Genomic DNA, 20,245 nt, shown 5'->3' with positions numbered 1-20,245 from the left:
CCTTTTCAAAGGAGAAGTAGACAGTCTTATTGAATGATCCACTTTCCATCTGGCATAGGCAGCGCGTTGTGCTGTTCGTAATTCCACCCTCCCGCGGTGCGTGTTTTTTGCGGTGTATTATTTGTTGGTGGCCGATGCGCGCGCACTCCCATTCATACTTTGCGATCCCGGTCTACTCTCACATTTTTGACCGAGCACTGCAGTGGTGCCCAGACTGTCACTTCCACTCACTATTGTTTGAAGTTGAGGTGTCAGAGCTCGACGAAGCGCGCTGCTGCAGAGAAAAGTGCAATTTGGCAATTCAATTGTCTCCAGCATTGTCTTGGAAGCTGAAACACAGCGCCGTCACATAGGCTACAGTGTTACATTTACTATATTTACCATAGTGAATATTCGTGTCGGCTCTCGGCTGTTCGACACCGCTGCCACAGGATCGCTGCTGCGTGTCACTTTGGACCAAACTCGTACACGCCGCGTTACATAATAATGCGAGGTGAGCCGTTTCGGGGCTTCGCTCCACTGCTCCCGCGAGACGGCGAGAACGGCGCTTCTTCTGATTTATGGTTCATTAGCGCGGATCAAAGCGCCGCTAATGACCGCACGTTCCTCCGTTCGCGGGTGATGCTCCCATCCACCATCCGCAGTGCTGCCAAGTGAACTCAGGAGGAGAACCGCGAACTGATCGCTTTTCCCTAAAGAAAAATATTTAAACATGTCATATCAAACATGTTCTGCTCATCACCGTTTGCTTATTACGCATGAGGATTTTAAAAGTAACGCATTTAACTGAAATCGGCGTTGCTCTTTTTTCCCTCCAATCGCCAAAGAACAGAGTGAGTCACTTAATTTTGATAAATGATTTCATAAATATTTAAAGTTCCCCTCCCCCAGTAGTAGCCATTGGCGCCCACTCATAAGAAGTTAGATTTAGATGAGACTGCAGTCCAATAGAGCTCAATCTGTAGAAAGTGTGTAATGGGAGGCCTTGGAATAATGTAAATCACACACATTTGCGCAGCACTACACACCATATATTGAATCTTGGCTCCTTTCTAGTCGAAATGCCTTTTGTGTTTTTCCTCATGCTATCAATTGCCACATGTATTGAATCTGAGCTTCTTGCCACTCTTGTTTTAGCTGATAGGATGTCTGAGCATTTTTCGCATGTCATGGACTCTAATGGCCTCTTTAGGTTATTCTCTTTCACACAATCATCAGTAATAGACAAGAAAACAAAAATCAAAAATTTTAGCTTTTTTTTTCCTCCAGATTATTTGGCTGAGGATAGAAAAAAGAAAAATAACACTGGTTATAATATGAATGGCACAATATTTAACTAGTATTTTTAATTTTGTAAATAAAAAGAGAACAATCTTAGAAAGCAATTTTCGACATTGCATTTCCCATGTCTCAGTCACCGAAGCTTGCTTTTACGTATGGAGATTTAATTAACAACAAATGATGCAATAAAGTTTTCAGTAAAGCTTGCATTAATTTTAATTTAGTCTTATTCTAGGAGCAAGACCTACCTCGTACATGTCTTGACATTTAACGATGCAGGATGCCTGTAAACAACAGGAAACAATAAAAGCTGCAATGAATTTATGTGTATTATTACGCAACTGACATTTTGCCTGAAATTTTAATATTCACACCTTCACTGTTTGAATTCATATTACCTATGGCCCAGGGTTATATGCTACAGCAGGTGGTGTTGCAGCTAGCGCTGTTGCCTGACAACCTGAAGGTGCCTGGTTCAAATCTGACTCCTGCTATAATACCCTTCATCAAAGTACTGAATTTGTACACTGAAAATTCTCTGCTGAATAACTGGGTAAACAGTTCCAAAGTTTAACATCTTAAATCACATTGGAAAAATGTGTCAAATAAATGAAGCCTGCTAATCTATGATGCTGATTAAATTTCAACTCCTTGTACTCAACACATTGTGCCATTGCTAATTTCAACATATGTTCACTTATTTTCATTTCTGAGTTGGTGATTCACTCTGTAGACCCGCCAGTAATGATTTTTTTTTTTTTCAATACTTAGAGAGAGAACAACAGTAGGCATTTTCTTGCATAATTTGCCATATTATTTTATACGCTAGTGATTCAGCAGTATTCAGTCAATGTTATTCCTTTAGTAGAAATTATGTCGTACACTTTACATCATGTTAAAATTAAGTGTAATATAACCCTTAAACAGACTGAGTCAGCGATTATTATCAGGATTTTCCTGACTTGTAATTACTGTTGGCAGTAACAATACAAATCCAAGAGCCGGTTGTTGGAGAGAAAGAGTCCTGTGTTACTTGCAGTCAGGGAAGTAGTGATTAAAATGGAATATCATGAGTGTACTTCAGTAGTCTAGAGAAAGGTAGTTAATGTGAACTGGGTCAGTAAGTAGTGACCTCATTATGAGAATGGAGGGTGAAACTGTAAGCTGCGTGAATCAAAACTGAGATACGTATGTGGATATGGTGCAACTGTGAAAGCAAATTAATTAAGTATTGATTTGTGCACCTGGGTGTAGTGTAATACTGAAAATTAATTCAATAGTTATTGAGTACATATTGAACTAGGTGGGTGGGTGTAGTGTAACTCTGTAAACTAGTTGAGAATATTAAGATGTGCAAGTGGATGTAGTACAGCAAAAGTTATTTAAGCAAATATTGATCTGTGTCCTTATATATGGTTAACACGTAAAGCTACTTCAGTAAATACACCCTTCCCTGGAATCCGAACGCAATTTCTTTGTAAAAATCCCTCTGTAAGGTGGGGCCCGGATACCGAAGAAGCTGTTAAGCTGTTCAAAATTGCTCTTATCAGACTGGTTAACTATATTGCCAGGTGTCATAGATTCAACTATCAGTGTATTCTGATTCGACTGGGAGTGTGTAATGGATGTTGCACCAGCTGAGTGCAAGTTTCATAACAATTTTCACAGCTGAATTGCAACAGAAACAAAAGTAATTTTAAAAGCTTATTCGTTGGCTGTTTAAGAAATGTATGCGCGTCGCAGGTATAATTAAATTGGAATGTCAGAGTGGAAAATGGAAGCGCAACAGAGGGAACCGTGGGCACAGTTTATTGACACCCAGAGCAAACACTTTCACTGCACTCTAAGGTGTTGGGAAATAGGTAGGAAAATGGGCTCTTTGTCCAGTAGGTTATAGTTATTCTCTCTCTTTGTTTATGTAATAATTTTTTATGTTCTTTTTATTCCGAAATGAAAATAAATACGTGTACTGCACAGTATTTCATTCAAACAAGAACTGGGCTCATGAGGTCATGACAGTTCTGGATCGGGGTGGTCTGGAGCCTATCCCAGAACTACAGGATAGTGAAAGCAGTTTATATCAATATTGAGCTCCGTACACAAATATTGTACAGCACTTCAAGTTGGACACCCAGCTGTATCAAGTTAGTGAAGTAGGTATTGAGCTGTGTGTGGAGGTGCAGTGTAGCGATATTTAATTTGCCCTGTGAAAGGTTTTCACATAAGAAATGTGCACTGAATTATATTGGATCACTATACTGTTACACCATGCTGATATATTACACTAATTTTGAGTTTCCCCTTTTGTAATGTGATTCAGTTTGCCGGTACATTGTGGACCACCTTCTTATTCCCTTTCTCATACAGTATTAATAGGTTCATAGTGAGGAATGTCTCAGAGGTCCTTTTTTTTCACTGCGGCGGAGCAACACCAAATCTTCTATCACTGTTTTTATTATCTTAATTTGCTGTCCTGCTATTATTTAAAATATTCTGAAAGCTGATGTTTTCAAGGGGAGTATAGTTAACATTTAGGTTACAAAACCACTCTGAGACATTTCACAGGTCCCTGCTAATACAGAACTGCTCAGCCTCCAACGGTTCCTGTTCATAGGACCATTTAAATGGGCAAAGAAAGTGGGATGTGATCTGAATAGACAATATTTTGTTTTGCTTAACATTCTAACATTTGATGGCTCCTTCTGTTGCCCAAATAAAATCTATCCAGTGATATTTGTGAAAAAAAATCAGTATCATGTAATCCTTGATGTCCAACATAAGTTTAATGGACCATTTAGTTTTTTAGCTTTGTGGTAGAGGTTTTCTGTCTCAGTGAAGTCTTGGGTGTTACAAGGGGACTGGAGACATGCATTTGTGATTTTTATTCCCTTTTGCTGTACCCTGGAGTTAGGTGTTTATATCTGGAAATGCATCAGAAAAATATCCACTTTTATTAACTGATTAAATTATAAATTGCTTTGTACCGTATATATATATGTACGTATTTACCATGAAATAAAATGATCATAATGAACTCATACATTTTTAAATACACACACACACACACATTTTCTGAACCCACTTGTCCCATACGGGGTTACGGGGAACCGGAGCCTACCCGGCAACACAGGGCGTAAGGCCGGAGGGGGAGGGGACACACCCAGGACGGGATGCCAGTCCGTCGCAAGGCACCCCAAGCGGGACTCGAACCCCAGACCCACTGCAGAGCAGGACTCTGTTCAACCCACTGCGCCACCGCACCCCCCTTTCCATTTTTAAATAATTTGATAATAAAATTAATGCTTTTTGTAAGTATCATTTTAAAGCATTGATTATGGTAGCTTTGTGCCATTTTCTTCCAGCAACACACACTGAAGATTCACATTGGTAATCACTTGTCAAGCCCTGAGTGTTAAGCACTCACATCATCACTCTTCTCCTGCTGCTATAAGTTAGGCTATTTGTCCTCTTTAAAAATCAAACACTGCATTCTGTAATAAATATTTCTTTTGCGTGTGCTTAATGAGAACAAACCCTAAGTAATTAATTTGGATTGTTTATTGTACAACACTAGGCTTTACATTTTGGTTATGCATTGTTTTATTGATCACATTTTGCCAAATGCCTTATGTTCCACTGTAATACAGTTTAAGTCCGTAAAACAATAAAGCTTTCATCATTAATTGCTCATTTTTGCTTTTCTCTTTTTGTTTCCAGGGAGCAATTATTATAAACTGCTGTAGTCTATATGCATCTGAGGTTTCCTTTAGAAAATCACAGAATACTACAGGGAATTTCAAGGTTGTCTTTTTTAAAAGTGTCTTTCACGAAGCTTGATTTCTGTACTACTTGTTTCAAGGTCATTTTTTTTCCAGCACAAGCGCTTTAGCTTTCTGTTCTTTTGTCAAATACTTTAATCTATTGCCTACAGTATATTTCTACTGAAGCGTCACAGTGAGGGAAGGAAATAATCCATCATCCATTCAGAGCCGTCGTTTTAGTCTGATAATTCCGTCACTGAAAAAATGGTGCATGAACATGGTCAGAGGTTAGCTGTGTGTCTCTTCTTGAAATGTATGCGTACATCAAATTATGTTATTGCATTAAGTGGTTTATTATGCGAAGTGCCGTGAACTTTTCAGTCTGCAGAGGCGATTGTGGCATGCACCAATAATCGCTGTTGTCTGCATCCTCTTCAAAGCGAAGGAAGGCCTACCGACCACAGAGCAACATCTGTCATCTCCATGTGACACGCACCGACAGGTGACAGAACTGCTCCTGTGGGGAATCCATCAGCAACTGACCTCTAGTATTTCCCCAAACATTTTTATTCTTAAAAACACGTGAATAACCGTACTGCTCTACCAAGCATTTTCGATATTTAGTGAGGACAGTTGCGTGGTTTTCATTCCTTGAGCAAGATTTTAAAAAGTTCTTACAGCTTGAAAAAAACTGTCTTCTGATACATGGAATATAAACTTGCTTCATTGCTGATCACAATGCTGTTGATCTGTAGCATTTGCCCATACTTTTAGAGCTGTTATGGGTGGTTGTGTTATTAATAGCCCGTGTAATTGAAGAAAACAAGGCTAAATTGCACCATATTCAATGTCTACCATTCACATTGTGCATGGAGTTAATATATTGCATCTGATGGATGATGGTGAGGACAGGAGGTGATGATGATGAGACAGTTAGTGTCCAATCTGTGAACATTGCTGAACATTTGTACTGACTAGCTGTCCCGTCAGCTAGTGTGGCCATAAGGCAGCTATGGTTCGAAAAGGCTCCAGCTCTGATTCTCGAAGTTTCAGCACTGCGACATGACTGTTACTTACATAGTACAGCTTTCTAATGCATAAGGGCAGCGCTTACATGTTCTAAGAGCTGCAGGTCTGAAGCAGCAGTTACTTCGCCTGTGACATCTTTAGTTACAGAATGTTTTAAATTTGATTCCAGCGAGCTGTAATTATTAAAGTGTGGACTGTAGACACAGATGTTTAATGTGGCAAAAATTAACAAAAGTATGTGCTCCTTAATTGCCTATTTATGAGCCTGTTTACACAGTAATTGACTCAAAAGACTGAAACAAGGCCTTTCATCAAGCAAAATGTTGTGAGAGCAGACAGCTAGCCCAGAGGTACAGTACTTAGTATGTAGTCTGGGTATTTGCACATATTAGGCTGTAATTTTTTTAGTTCATAGGCTAGAGTCAACTATAGACTTTTTGTGATTTCTTGATGCGGTATTCTTCAGAAATGGAAATGTGTTCATGTATCATTAGGAAAAAGGGTTTTCTTATGTATGTGCTGTCAGGCCGAAGTGGCGTATAATGAAGCGAAACCCCAATACCTTAAGTACTCACTCACTCTCGGTTGATTACTGCTTGCCAAGGTCGGGTCGTGGAGGTTCAGAGTGTATCCCAGAAACATAAGGTTTGGGGTATACCTGGAATGGAATGCAGAGCAGCCGCACACAAAACCATGGTAAAAACTCAATAGTGGTGTAGATATGAATGCCATGGGGTTAAAGGTACAGACGTTTTCAAAATCCCTGATGTATGTTCATTCTGTTGCCTCCTGGGAAGGGAGTAGTTAATCAGAGGTTAATTTCTATAGCCAGTAAACTTTCTGAGCAAACTAGCTAACATCAACACCGTCTTAGTCACTGGTGAGAAACTGTGATTGAACCTTGGCAATAAAATTTGATGCTGTACTTGAGTATATTCAGTGCATGGTTTTTGTACCGCCCCATGAAATTTTTGCAAAGGTGACAGATCTAGCAGTAACTGTAGGATACACATGCACACACACTCTCACACAGGATGTGAGTATGTGTAGAAACCCTCATACGGTTGCTAGTTCCATCACCCACTATGAACCTTGCCTGTTTGGCAGATGGTCCAGTCACATTCTGTTGGTTACATAGTGGAAGATGCAGTCACAGAAACACACACATCTGACACACACATGCAAATTTCTGCGGAACCCCTCATGAGAGTTTATGAATTATGCTTGAGTTTAAGGGAAGTGTCTGTTTCTTTATTTACTGCGCACATGCACGTATAAGCTCCCTGCGCCTACGTACAGACCTTGCAGATCCTATGAATACATTTTTTCACAGAGAGAGTACAAGACTGAATTAAGAAGCCTGCATTGTAATCGTGCCATCTTTTGGCCTCCAGACACTCCATCATGTTATGTACTGTTTTACTCAACATTGCATTATTTCCCTGAATATGACCAACGCATGCATTCTTCCTCGTAAAGATGCCGGTTAAAGCTGCGCAATGGGTCGAGGTGTTATAGCCTTGATCTCGACTGAAAACATCGAACTGCACGAACTGCTTTTAAAACTATGCAAAAAGTATAAAACTTAAAGCAGCGCAAGTTGCTTTGTAGAAGAGCCCCTGTGCGGTGAATTACTGTTTCGAGCTCCCGTTATTCCCCCAGACTGGAGAATTTGCCTGGCATATGACGGGAAGAAGCTCACAGACATGAAACACAGTCACAGAGGATCATTCCTCTCCGGTTGCGGGGAATGACGACACGGAAGGGCTCGATTCATCAGGGAGACCTTTTGTGTTGTTTGTGATGTCAGATTTTGGGAGAGAGCCTCAAACCTTTCCAGCTGTAGTCCTGTTGTCTGTTCTTCATTGACAACCTGTACATTTGGCCTCCGGTAGTCTTATTTCATCCTATATTGCATTCCATGGAATTCCCCTCAGTAAACAACACAGAAAGCTCTGAAGGCACAATTCTTTTCTAAGTTGAAGCCAACACATCAAAAAAGGAAAATCAAGAGTTCACAACTGACTACAAACTGTAATGTGCTGCACCTTGGAGAATTTTAATGACATTTTTTTTTTTCTTTAAACTTAGTTCTATTGAGCAGATGTTATTTTTCTAACACAGATTTCCACTGTTTGGCTGGAAGCTTCAAAGCCTGTTCTTCGGATATCTTCACTACATCAGATGAAGCAAATTAAATAATGAAAAAAAGGACAAGTTGTGCATTACGGCAGTTCTCTGTTTCCAGGTTAGCTTGCACTTCAATCCGGTTTTTGAAGGAGCTTATTGTGCTTGTTTCTCTCGTACTGCTGGATTCTTTAGCCAAGCGTACCAACTGCTGCACCATCGGGGGGTTTTCTGCCCCCAGCTGATATTGAACAGAGAGGTGCATCTGTATAGTCAACAGCAAAGATCTTTGAGTCCAGGATCAGACCTCATTAAAAGACTTTTTGCACTTCCTCAGCTTCTATGAAATTAACGCGAGACGCACCGAATAAAGGAATGTGCTAAATACATTAATGAAATCACGGTACATTTAATGTCTAACTGACATTTTGGCTCTGTGACGACACACTGGTTAGCAGGAAATGGGTCGGCGCTTGGAAATTACCCCTAGTGTCCTCTTCCATGGCCCTGTGATTCTCTCCTGGATAATGTGTTATGTGGGTTTGCTATTTTGAGTCAGGGGGACCGTAGAGCCCAGTTTCTGACTTGGTTCAATAACAAACAAATGCCTAAATTCATATAAATTGATTCCCTCTGTACAGCAAGTAAAGTGAAAGCAGTTTCAGAAAAACTGTCTGTATCCTTTTTATTAAAGTTTTGATCAATAATATTTTATGGCGTGTGTGTCTGGTGAGTTTTGCACTAAAAGAATAGAAAACTTTGGATGGTCAACTGAATTTTTTTCCACCAAGAAAGGTATTCGGAAAAAAATGATATCCCACAAGGACATATAAAATTTCGCAGAATGCTGTAACGTAAAGGCTCACCTGCTGCAACATTTGGCCCTCACTCTCTTCTCTCTGTTGGCTCTCAGTATTAATTGTTTCCTCCAGCGTGATCTGGCTGCTCTCCGTATCGATCTGCTACCGCGCCTTAAATGGTTCGAGCCCATGGTTCGGCTCACGATGGCACGTGAGCCACGCCGCCTTGGGGAACAGGTGCCACCTTTGAAAGGGGCACTTGCGGGAGGCATGCGCCTACACACTCACACTGTTCACTTGCAGAGCAGGCCTGCTGGGGGTCCTGAAGGTCGCAGTTACCATGCTCCCCCCAGTTTGTGTTCCTTCCTGCCATGCCTCCCTAAAGGCAATCACTCCAGCACTCCAGGGGACTCCGTGTGCCCATATCTCAGATGGCTGCCTCTCTCTCCCCTCTCCCTTCATGCTCTCCCCCTTCTGTAAAACTGCACTCCCTTTAATTGGAAGCGCAGTCTAATCTCGGCACCCAAGGGGCTGATGGGATCTGAGCTGCTACCAATCTCACCGGGGACATTTCTCTGTTTGTAGCTCAGATTGTAATTAATGGGATGATTCTGGAGCAAACACAACCAATTGAGGGTCCAGCGAAGTTCGCTGATGAACTCGGAATCACACTGCGGAGGGCTTGTATACGTTCAGAAAGATAGGCATTTACTGGGTGAAAGTGTGGCAAAAAAATAAGAAGAAGGCTCTGCTGGATGCCTCAGGGGATAAGTGCTACCCCAGCGCCGTCGATCTTCTGACAAGTCCCCAAACGGAGTTAGCAGACGTCCCGACCGGCTGCGGCTTGGTGACTTTAATTTGAGGATGTTATAAAGTCGAGATGGAGCTGAGCTTTTAAAGACGAAGCCTTGGCAGCAGTCCATGTGGCAGGCTCTCAAAATGCCCAACGGACGATCGATGCTTTTTGACCAACAAGCTTCCCAATGAAACAAAATACAGAGCTGGGCATTCCCGTGGCCGCTTGGAAGAGTTGCCCAAATGAATTAAGATGAGCGAGGTGCCAAGATGAATTGTAACAGCTGTTGAGAAGTAAAGGGAGAAGGATGAAGCACAGCTTGGAGAGAAACGACTCATTCATACAACGTCATCTCTCCCTTATACATCTTCCCACGATTTTGCCTCCATTTTTCACCATGAATGTGCTGTTTCTGCATTCCTCTAGATTCTTCAGAAATGTTGACAGGGTAATTTGAACCGCGGCACCCTTCGTGGCAATCACCATATAGGCTGCCGTTCCACAGCCACTGAGGCTACGGGGGACAAGGCTATTACCGAATGTCTCTTTTAAGCAATTCACCCTTTACAATATGTGATGAGTGCTGAAGCCTTGCAGCTCAAAAAGATGGTCTGTAACGGTATGGTTAACTTTAAGAGTACAATCCTCGTAAGGATAAGGGTGACAGGTTCTCCTTATGGAATGTTCCTGTCATTTCCTCCCCTCTCTAATTTACATGATGCAGTGAAAGGTGCCTGGAAGAACCCCTGCGGCAGAAACCACACCGCTATACAGAGGTGTGTCTGCCACTGCTGGTCATCAGCTGCTAGATAAAGATCCCTGTCCACTTTTTCCCTTTGTCACGTACGGCCGCGTCAGTGAGATTTCGCGTGTAGCCCGTGTTTGCGTCTGGGGATGGGAGCGCTCGTACTGGCGAATTTGTGTGTTTCTCTGTGTGTGTGTGTGTGTGTGTGTGTGTGTGTGTGTGTGTGTGTGTGTGTGTGTGGTCACCAGGTCACCTGCTGATTATCCAGGTATGTTCGTTTAGTTGCTGTGTGTGTGCTATATGCTCAGTTCAATTCAATTTATTTTTATGGAGCGCTCTTCTCACACGGTGACACAGAGCGCTTTAACACAGGCATAAGGCAAGAAAAACACATACAAACAAAGAAGGCAGTCGACTAATGGCTACCATAATAAAGTACTTTTATAGAGCTCTAAGTATGCCTACTGGCCACCGCGGAAAGGAACAAAAACTCCCAACTGAAGGTCGAGGGAGAAAAAAACCTCTGGGGGGTCCAAGAGCCAGTGTTTGCCCACCCCTCCTGGGCATTCTGGATTTAGTAACAATTCTAAGCCAGTTAACAAGTAATAACGATATTGTTATAATATATACACACACACACACACACACATTTTCAGAACCGCTTGTCCCATACGGGGTCACGGGGAACCGGAGCCTACCCGGTAACACAGGGCGTAAGGTCGGAGGGGGAGGGGACACACCCAGGACGGGACGCCAGTCCGTCGCAAGGCACCCCAAACGGGACTCGAACCCCAGACCTACCGGAGAGCAGGACTGTGGTTCAACCCACTGCGCCACCGCACCCCCTATAATATATATATATATATAGATATATATGTTCTTGTTGCATGTCTATGTTTTTGGTTAGTTTGGTACAAGTTGTGTGTGTGCGTGTGGTTGGATTGTTGGTCTATTCATACGTGTGTCAGGATTGCTTGTGAGTGTTTGGTTTGTTTTCCTATGTTTTGTATGTATGTGTGTACGCGTCATTGGTTTGTTTGGTGTGAGGCATCTGTGCTTGAATTGATTGTGTATGTTTCTGTGTGTGTTTGTTTTTGAATGCATATGCATTTATGTGTGTGTGTGTGTGATTGGGTTACTTTGTGGGTTTTTGTGCATTTTTCCGTCTCTGTGTTTGGCTTTTTTATGTGTCCATGTGTGTTTGACTGCATGTGTCTGCATCTGTTTTACTCTCTGCATATGTGTGTGCAGTTGCTTTGTTTGTCTGTTTGTGTTTGTCTCGTCGGTTTGACTTTGTGTATATGTGTGTTTCTTTCAATGTTTGTGCCTATTTTGTTGTGAGGGGTTTGCATGTGTGTGGTTGATTTGTGTGTTTGTGTGCTTTGTTTCTTCTTGTATGTGCAGCTTTGCGTGTGTGTGTGTGTGTGTGTGTGTGTGTGTGTGTGTGTGTGTGTCTGTGAGTGAGTCGATATGATTGGTTTGTTTCTGTGTGTATGCCTGTATGTCTCTCTGTGTTTACTTGTCTGTGCTTGGCTTGTTTGTGTCTGTGTCCACGTATGTGCATGATCGTGGGTGTGTGTGCGTGTGCGTGTCTGTGTGTGTGTGTGTCTGTGTGGGGTTTCGGCTCGGCGCAGTGAGCCCTGGTGCCAGTGACAGCTGGTGACGGAGCGGGTGCTTGGCAGCGTGGGCCATCCATCGCGCGCCATCCATCGCGCGTCGTGCCAGATAGATGGGGGCACCCCGGGGGCTGTTGGGCGGGGGAGCCGTAGCTCAGGCCAGGATGAGGCCGCGTCCGCGGGGGGCAGTGATAATGAAGGTTCTGCTTTATGGCTGCAAGCTGAGATTGAGCTCTCACACTCCAGTGGCGCTGCCCCTGCACCAGGACTGCATTACAGACCAGCAAGTGGAACGGTCGGCCAGGTGGGTTTTACACCGGGCTTCAGGTGGTCCCGACAAGGCGTGACAGCATCTAAGACGGGTGCTTCACCACCCCGTTGCTACTTCTTGCTCATACTGAACAAATCAGATGCAGATGTCTCTGCTTCCCCCTTCCCTTAAGTGAAGCAAAGATTACATCCTTGCAAAACCGATATTTTTTTCTGTTATTTGTATCATCATTCCCAGAGAAAAGAAGAAACAGATAATGAATAAAAAATGTATTTCTCTCCCGTACCCTGAATTTTGCTTCTCACATTTCTGTTTTCCCCTTGTTCTATTTCTCAGCAGAATCACAGTCGCTTAGCATAATTAAGATAAACCACAGAGCTCCACTGCAGCGTATGTCTACAAAAGACTTATACAGCAATGAAATTCTTGGCTTTTGAGGGTTTGTACACTTTCTCACTGATGCCTCATTAAAGCTGTAACAAGTGAAATGAGGTGGCAACAGGGGAAAAAAAAATGGCTTTGTAACAAAAAAAATAAAAATACTTGGAGTAATTAATTTCTCATTTTGTGCCCAAAAATGATGTCTCCCCACAGTGAGGGAGGATCACTTACAATGAGACATGTTTTCCTGTTATGTGTCCCCTGGTCTCCGACAGCGCCCGGGTCCCATCGAAGACCATTTGTCGAGATGGTTCTTCGTAGGCAGTGTTCCTGATGAGTGCTGTTCAGCTGTGACTGCCCTTTAGCTGGTGGATGCTAAGGTAACATTCTGGCCTGTCTTTGCACCTCCAGGACCTGGGCAGTACCGGGGGCCCCCCGCGGAACTGGAAGGGCATCGGGATAGCCATGGTGGTGATCTTGGCCGTTCTCTCATTGGTCATCCTTTCCATCATGCTGCTCACTCCCGGTAAGTGTGGGTGGGAAGAGCCAGAAGACACATGGCATGTGATATCCCCTCAATGTGGGTACGGTATATATCCACAGAAAGACACGCGCGTGCAGATGGTAAACGTAAACCCCCTTTTTCCGGTATAGACGAAGGGCTGACTGACAGCTGCAGCCAGTGCTCCTTCAGATCAGTTTCGCATGCGCTAGCGGAGGGGTTAAGACTTTGTCTCGTCCTCTTCTTCCGCTGCAGACGAGTCTCGGCTTTTGCTGCAGTCTCGTCTCACCTTGGATGACCTGGAGAGTGAGAAGTTCAAAGTGCATGACCCTTCCGTCACTTGGCTCAACGGTAAGAACAGATTAGTCAAACTGAAATGGGGAAATAGTGGGAGAGCCAGTAAAAGCAGTCGACCCAAGCGCAGCCCTAGACTTGTAGCCTAGAGCACATGGAAAGTTGTGTGATCTGCCAATCCGGACCCAAGGAGTGAGGCCTTAAATCGACCGACGTGCCTCGACTGACCGTGACATAAGTCCCTTCGGGGTTTCTGACGTCCGAGCTGTGAGCTGATGAGAGATTCGCTGCTCTTCCCGTTAGCTCTCTGATTGACAGGTACTTATTGACTGAAAGTGTAAGGTAATGCATAAATCGGAGCAAAAAGTGATGGTTCTCATGAGTAAGTACAAGGTGTAAACATTTAAAGGCAGCGGTACTCGGTGAAAAAGCCAGGCCTGTGTACCAACGACTATCGGCCCGACGCAAGCACATGTATAAGGGGCAGCTGGGTACCTCCAAACTAGGAGGGAAAAGCGGGAAATGGGAATGTCTTGATAAATTAAGGTCAGTGCTCTTGTGTTCTGAGCTGACCACAATTGTGTTTCCTTCCTCAGAGAATGAGGTAGCGCTTCGGACCAGGGAAGGTCACGTGATCAAACATGACCTGAATTCCAACCAGACCGTCACGCTGCTGGACAACAGCACCTTTGTGAGTAACGGCCGCGGTGGATGAGAAGGCGGGGCGGGACGAAGCAGACCCGCATGTCCAATGAGTCGTAGACTGAAGCAGCTCGATGGATCAAGCCAGTTATACCCGTTAAAAAGAGATCAGTACCAATCGTGACTGTTTAATCTCTATTTCCATTTAAAGCCAGTCACCCCCCCCTTCGAATCGGGCCCTACCATATGGCTTCAAAGATCCCTGTGAGATAGGGACACTTTGAAAAAGCCTCTATGGTATACTGGGAGACTTATGTGGGTCATTGCCTTGTTACTGTGACTGGTGGTTGTCGGAGTGAAGACACGTCTCCTTACAGCACACTCCATCTACACACCCCTAGCCCCGTCACGTGTACGAGACTAGAGAGGAGCAACGTTATTAATTCTCCATTTTTCACTGCTGATGCTTTTTCTGTTTTCTGTTGTTGAAGGACCTGAAGACTGCCAAGTTCCAGGTGTCCTCAGACCAGAGGTTTGTCTTGCTGGCATACAACATACAGCCGGTGAGTGAAAGGCAAAACGCAGGAGCGGCGCAACGGTGCAGCGGTGCAGCGGTGCAACGGCGTCCTCACCCTGCCGCACGCTTCGCTGATCCTTTTGTCGTGGTGTGACTCACATGCGTCGCACTTCTGGCGAGCTCCCAGGTAGCTGAAGGAACCAAAGCAGAGTTCGCAAAGAAAAAAATCCCAGTGTTGCTGACTAACTCTTTTGCGACCAAGAGCGGGTGTGACACCTCGGGTGTAGGTACGCTCGGTGGTGTTTTTCAGACCCACCTGCCGATTCTGTCAGGATGGTGCAAAGGGAATTCAAACCTGCAGTTTTGGAGCCAGAAACGTGTTCGTGCCCCTACTTTAACCACCATGCCAGCACCCCCTATTCTGTCCTGCAGCCATAGGCACTCTGCTTGGATGGAGGCGCTGAGGTCCAATGGTAGTAAGCAGCCGTGGGTTTCTCTGCGGCTGGAGCCCTGGGCTCAGCGTGCCACTAGCAGCTGAATCAGGGGGAAGACGTGTGGGGAATCGAATATTCAGGTTATGCCGAAGGGAGGTGAGTAGGAGGTGGTTGCAAGCACACACAGTTAGATGTGTAAAGCTGAGCTAAGGGAAGCAGGCACAATAGTGAGGAAGTTCCAGCCAAATTAATGGAATTGCACCCCTTCCTTTTGCCACCGCATCGTAACGAGAGCGCTGGGCACATGTACAATTTCAGGCTGTCCTCCGGGTCAGGAGACAAGCAGGAAGATCACAGTCATTCCTCCACTTTATCAGTAGCCCCGGTCGCTCTACCGTAACTCCCCATCCAGCCCCAGCCTGCTCCTCATCTTCAACTGTAAATAACCAGACATCTAATGAATAGTACCCTCTTTTCTCACTTGAAGGGACAGGAGGCGTGATGTACGAGTTATCGAGGAGGAGACTATAAAGAACCAGGGAAGAAAGTGAGCCTTCAGCATAATCTTTGACTTATTAAAAAATCCCACCCAGATATATTGCAGCTCCCCTGGTCTCATACCGCGTGCCCCTGTATATTCTGTTTGTTTGTAGTTCTGTGTGTCTGTTGGAGGGCATTGTAAAGGGTAAAGTCTATATTTACTGCTTGGTTTTTTGAGACAGCAAATTATTGGATTTTTGTGTGCAAAGTCCTCTGCGGTGCTGTTTCCGATGTCTTGTGAGATATTAAAATTCATGGCTGTCATTCGCCAGATCAAACAACTGGCTCCTACGGTCTCTGTTGAATCTTGGATGGAACTGATGTGGTGCAACGTTGACTTGCCTGTTTTTCTTACCGAGAAGTGCTTTCGTCTGACCCGATTTGAGCACGGAATGCAGGCGCATTTCTATTTATTGTGAATCTGCGTTTATTGCAGGGAGCCTCGCTGTACACGCACATGTGGAAGCGCCCCCTTCCAGCGAGAGTGCGCCTGCACTTCTGGGATAACGAGACACAATTCCGTGTATATGCCAGCCAACGTGAACATGTGTGGGAATACGTGTGCGTGTGCGCGCGTGTGCGTGCGTGTGTGTGTCTGTGAGTGTCCCTCTGCAGTAACACGTGTCACGGATGCAGTTTCCCTTTCTTTGCCTCTTATCTCTTGGCTTCCCTCTTCCCCTCTTATTGTTTTTCCTCTCTCTCTCCCTCTCTTTTGCGCTCTCCCTGGGGATTTTGTGCTGACATAAGCAGTCTACACCGGTTGTTTCATTTAGCGGAACGGGGGGATTCGGGAGATGGTATGGGGGGCTGAGGGGGCTGAAAAATGGTGTGATCTGCAGCAGTTGCCCTCTCTACACCCCGTGCACTGCGTATCAGTCACGAGCTGGGGACTGGGAGGTGGGGGGTGGAACGAGTGGGCAGGGTGACAGTAGGAAGGTTTTTCTTCTCTTCTGAAGAGGGATCCGCATCGCACGTGGAGGCTTCCGGCAGTGTGTGGACACAGCAGAGGGAAAGACTCTGGAAAATCAGAATAAAGGCGAGGGGGCGACTGGAAACACCCCGCCATCGTATGAATGAAATGAGGTTCATATGTGTATTTGCGTGTTTGTTTATGTGTGCGTGTGCATGCAGAGAGAGAGAATGAGAGCAATGAGAATATTCAGGCAAGATATGATTTGAAAATGCTCCAGTTAAAGACAGAAACAAAGAAAAACACAAAGGGAATTAATTTCTCATTTTTTAGGGACTAATGAAGCCAAAGAGGTGTGTATGTGCCTAACCGTCCCATCGCTGCCGCCATGCTGGCAGCCGTCGGTGATGGAATAAAAAAGTGGGGCTGATCTGTTTTCAGAAGGGCAGTGTATGTATGATCTACAGTGTGCTTGATCTTCAGTGTCTTCCATCTGCCTCCACAGGCCCTACTAGTGTGAAGTTTCTGACACAGACTAAGGTCTTTAAACTCCATCTGCAGGGATAAGTAAACAGGGGTGAGTGAAGTTACAGCCCTGTGGCCTGGGATGGACAAGACCCGGTCCCTACCACCCTCTCTTCTGCAGGCTGTTGGGTGCGAGTCCACCTCTCACTCCTGTTTCTATAAACATCATTTTAATTTTTCTCTTTAACAGCGCCTGCAGCTTTTATTTCAAAACCGAGTACTCTAGGGTGGCAGCTCCTAATGATCCTCGATGTGGAATAATCATGTTGATTACAACACGGCTAACATTTATTTAAAATATGCTCACCTTGGAGTGAAATGGAATCAGTTTATCAAAATGGTAAAGTAGCAATAAAAAGTTATTGTTCCAAAATAATGGTAAAAAAAAGCTCTGTGTCAACCTCAACTCTGCTTGGAGAAAATTTGGAGAAAGGACAAAACAAATCATAAAGCTGTTTCTCAAAAACAGCATTACTGTGTTCCACCTCTTTATGGAGGTAATTTGCTCCTGAAAAACCCTCCATAGGGTGAATTTTTATAAATCCAAGATGTTATAATCTTTGGTTTCAGAAGTAAAAATTTTCATCCATTCCTAAGGCCCTAAACTAACACCTATATATGCTGATTAAAACCCATTAAAATGGAAACAGCTGCAACAGTAGTGAACATTAGTTATTCTAACAAGGCTGTTTATAGTACTATAATGCTGTCTCCCCGCACTTGTTCAGCTCGTTCATTGCTATGACATACCACTTAGCAAAAAAAACATACATATGATGATGGAAGGGTCATCAAATTGACCCCAAATCGCAGCAGCCGCTTCCATGGTTTCCAAGGCAAGGGAGGGAATGGAAGTGGTTTACCATAGCCTTTGACCATGCATGTTTTGTGGCTCAACCACTGGGAAGAGCATGCAACTCCACGCAGCCTAAGCCGGACTTGAACCTCACACCCCCTTAGCAGCTCAGGAACTGCGAGGTACCAACATTACCTGCTGTGCCATCATGCCCTCAAAATACATACTCAGTGTTTGTTTATTATTTCAACTCTTGATGCAAAAAAAAACAACAACAGAACAGTAAGGTTGCATGAAACCAATGAAAACAACGCAAATGGATCACACTCAGTGAAAAAGTTGACTTTGTTTGGACAGTCCACCCAGGGTCATGATCACAGGTGAACCTAGCAAACAAGGGCTGATGGAGGTTGAGAACTTAATGCAGAACAAGCCAAAATATAATTGAGAAGAAGACCTTATGGTCAATCCTTGACCCCTCTGGTTGGGGATAAGTGAGATGTCTTTGTAGTAATGGATGGCTTCATTTGGGTGGGCAAAAGAGCCCTTGCTTTGTGATCTCTGCAGCCTCCCCGGAGGTCCGTGGTGGAGATGTGCACAGACCTGTGAAGAAAGACTGCTCCATTAATCACACCGACTAGAGATCAGCAGCTCTGCCAGGAAAGCCAAGTGTCCTACATCTCCTGAACTCTCAGATCCCCTCACCTCCAGCCCCTGCTCTCTAATTTTCTTCCTCCCTCCCAATCTATCTTTATTTAGAACACAAACTGCCTGGATTTGTCTGTGTGTGTGTCTCTGTTGGGTGGGTGATTCAGCCATTGCTGTTTGGTATGCTACATCAGCCTCAGCTGCAATCCCATTAAGGACATTAGAGGTGGACTTTCCACAGGGGATTTAACTTTCCAGAGGCTGCTGTACACACCAAGGAGTCCAGCTGTGTCTCAGTACCAGCAATTCCACATACAAAGAGGTGCAGCGTTATGGATTAATGCCTGATTTTTTCTTTATTCGATGACATGCAGCAAATTCATCGGGACTCACATCCCACCTGGACTAAGGCAGAGGTTCTTGACCTTTTTTTGGCCATGGACCCCTTGAGGAATCTAATGAAACTAAAGGCTCCTCTAAAGAAGAATTTCCTTAAATAAATTGAGAAAAAAATATTGTCCTGAATTTGCTTCACTTAAAGTTGATTGCCTTCCCATAGAATTATGTCACAGATGGTAATGGCATAGTAATAGTTTTATTAGTTTTTATTTTCCTTTTATTTAGTCAGACATTATTATGTTCAGTGCAAGCATATGCTTCACAGACCCCTTGAAGCCTATCAGCTGACTGCAGGTTAAGATCACTGCATGAAGGGGAGCTGTCCCACAGCAGCCAACTGAGAAGAGCTGTAAAAACTTGGCTTGAGAAGAAGTGATTGCAAATTTGAGTCCAGAGAGAAGGACTGCAGCTGATTGGTGGAATTAGATGCAAATATTTAGATTTTGCAAACGTACATGTGGGAATTTTTAGGTTATGTATGGCACACAGGGTATGTGTCTTAACTAAGCAAACAAGCAGTGTAATGCAACGGGGCATTTATGAGGTGGAATTCCTTAATTTCCCCTTGGACCTCCCCATCTTCCCGAAGCTCATTCTACATCTGTGAGGAGGCCAGGTTGCCACTCTGTGTTCCCCCATTCACAGTATGATTAGCCCTAATTGTGCCACAGAGCTGGAACTGTTCTCACACCACCCCTCCATCCCATCAGTGACATATTCCCCCGATGGTGAAGAGAACTGGCTGGACGTGGTGATGCTTATTGTGGATCAGGACTTGGGCTCTTAACTAATTTAGAAACGTTTCAGTTTCGTCATCACAAAACAGTTTGATCGGTTTACTGGAATGGAAGCCTGTGGTAATTCATTACAGACACTGTCTCCTGACGGACTGGGATATCGGCTGCCTTCGAGTACCTGAGCCAGCAGTGCTCAGATTACTTGTCCCTGTTACATCAAGCTGTCCTGGTCCTGCCTTAACCAGCACTCCTCGTGAAGCACTCAGCAGCCTGGTTTTTCTGGTCAAACCCACACATGGATAATTCATAAAGGGAGGGGGATCCAGTTCACTTTCCACTAGCTTGTAGGTACACAGATAGGGTACGTACCATTGGGTCCAGTTCAACTCAAGAGAGGGAGCAGGTAGCAGAGCAGCTACAGCCGTTGCCTCTAGACTCAAAGGTTGCAGGTTTGCACGCTACCTTGTACTGTAGTACCCTTGACAAGGTACTTG

At 44.3% G+C, this 20,245-nt stretch overlaps 1 protein-coding gene across 2 annotated transcripts in view; it reads left to right on the top strand.

The window, feature by feature from the left end:
* Window positions 1-20,245, top strand: part of LOC108939314 (inactive dipeptidyl peptidase 10) — a 37,641-nt gene that overhangs the window by 532 nt on the left and 16,864 nt on the right. For both annotated transcript variants that reach the window (XM_018760546.2, XM_018760544.2), the window contains exons 2-5: window positions 13,219-13,333; window positions 13,565-13,660; window positions 14,200-14,294; window positions 14,737-14,808. In XM_018760546.2, the coding sequence (XP_018616062.2) occupies window positions 13,219-13,333; window positions 13,565-13,660; window positions 14,200-14,294; window positions 14,737-14,808 (378 nt within the window). The remainder of the gene's footprint in view (window positions 1-13,218; window positions 13,334-13,564; window positions 13,661-14,199; window positions 14,295-14,736; window positions 14,809-20,245) is intronic.

The sequence above is a fragment of the Scleropages formosus genome, chromosome 19 (genome assembly GCF_900964775.1).
Source record: "Scleropages formosus chromosome 19, fSclFor1.1, whole genome shotgun sequence".
NCBI lineage: Eukaryota > Metazoa > Chordata > Actinopteri > Osteoglossiformes > Osteoglossidae > Scleropages > Scleropages formosus.
Note: the sequence above shows the minus strand (reverse complement) of the source record. Positions and strands in the feature narration are given on the sequence as shown.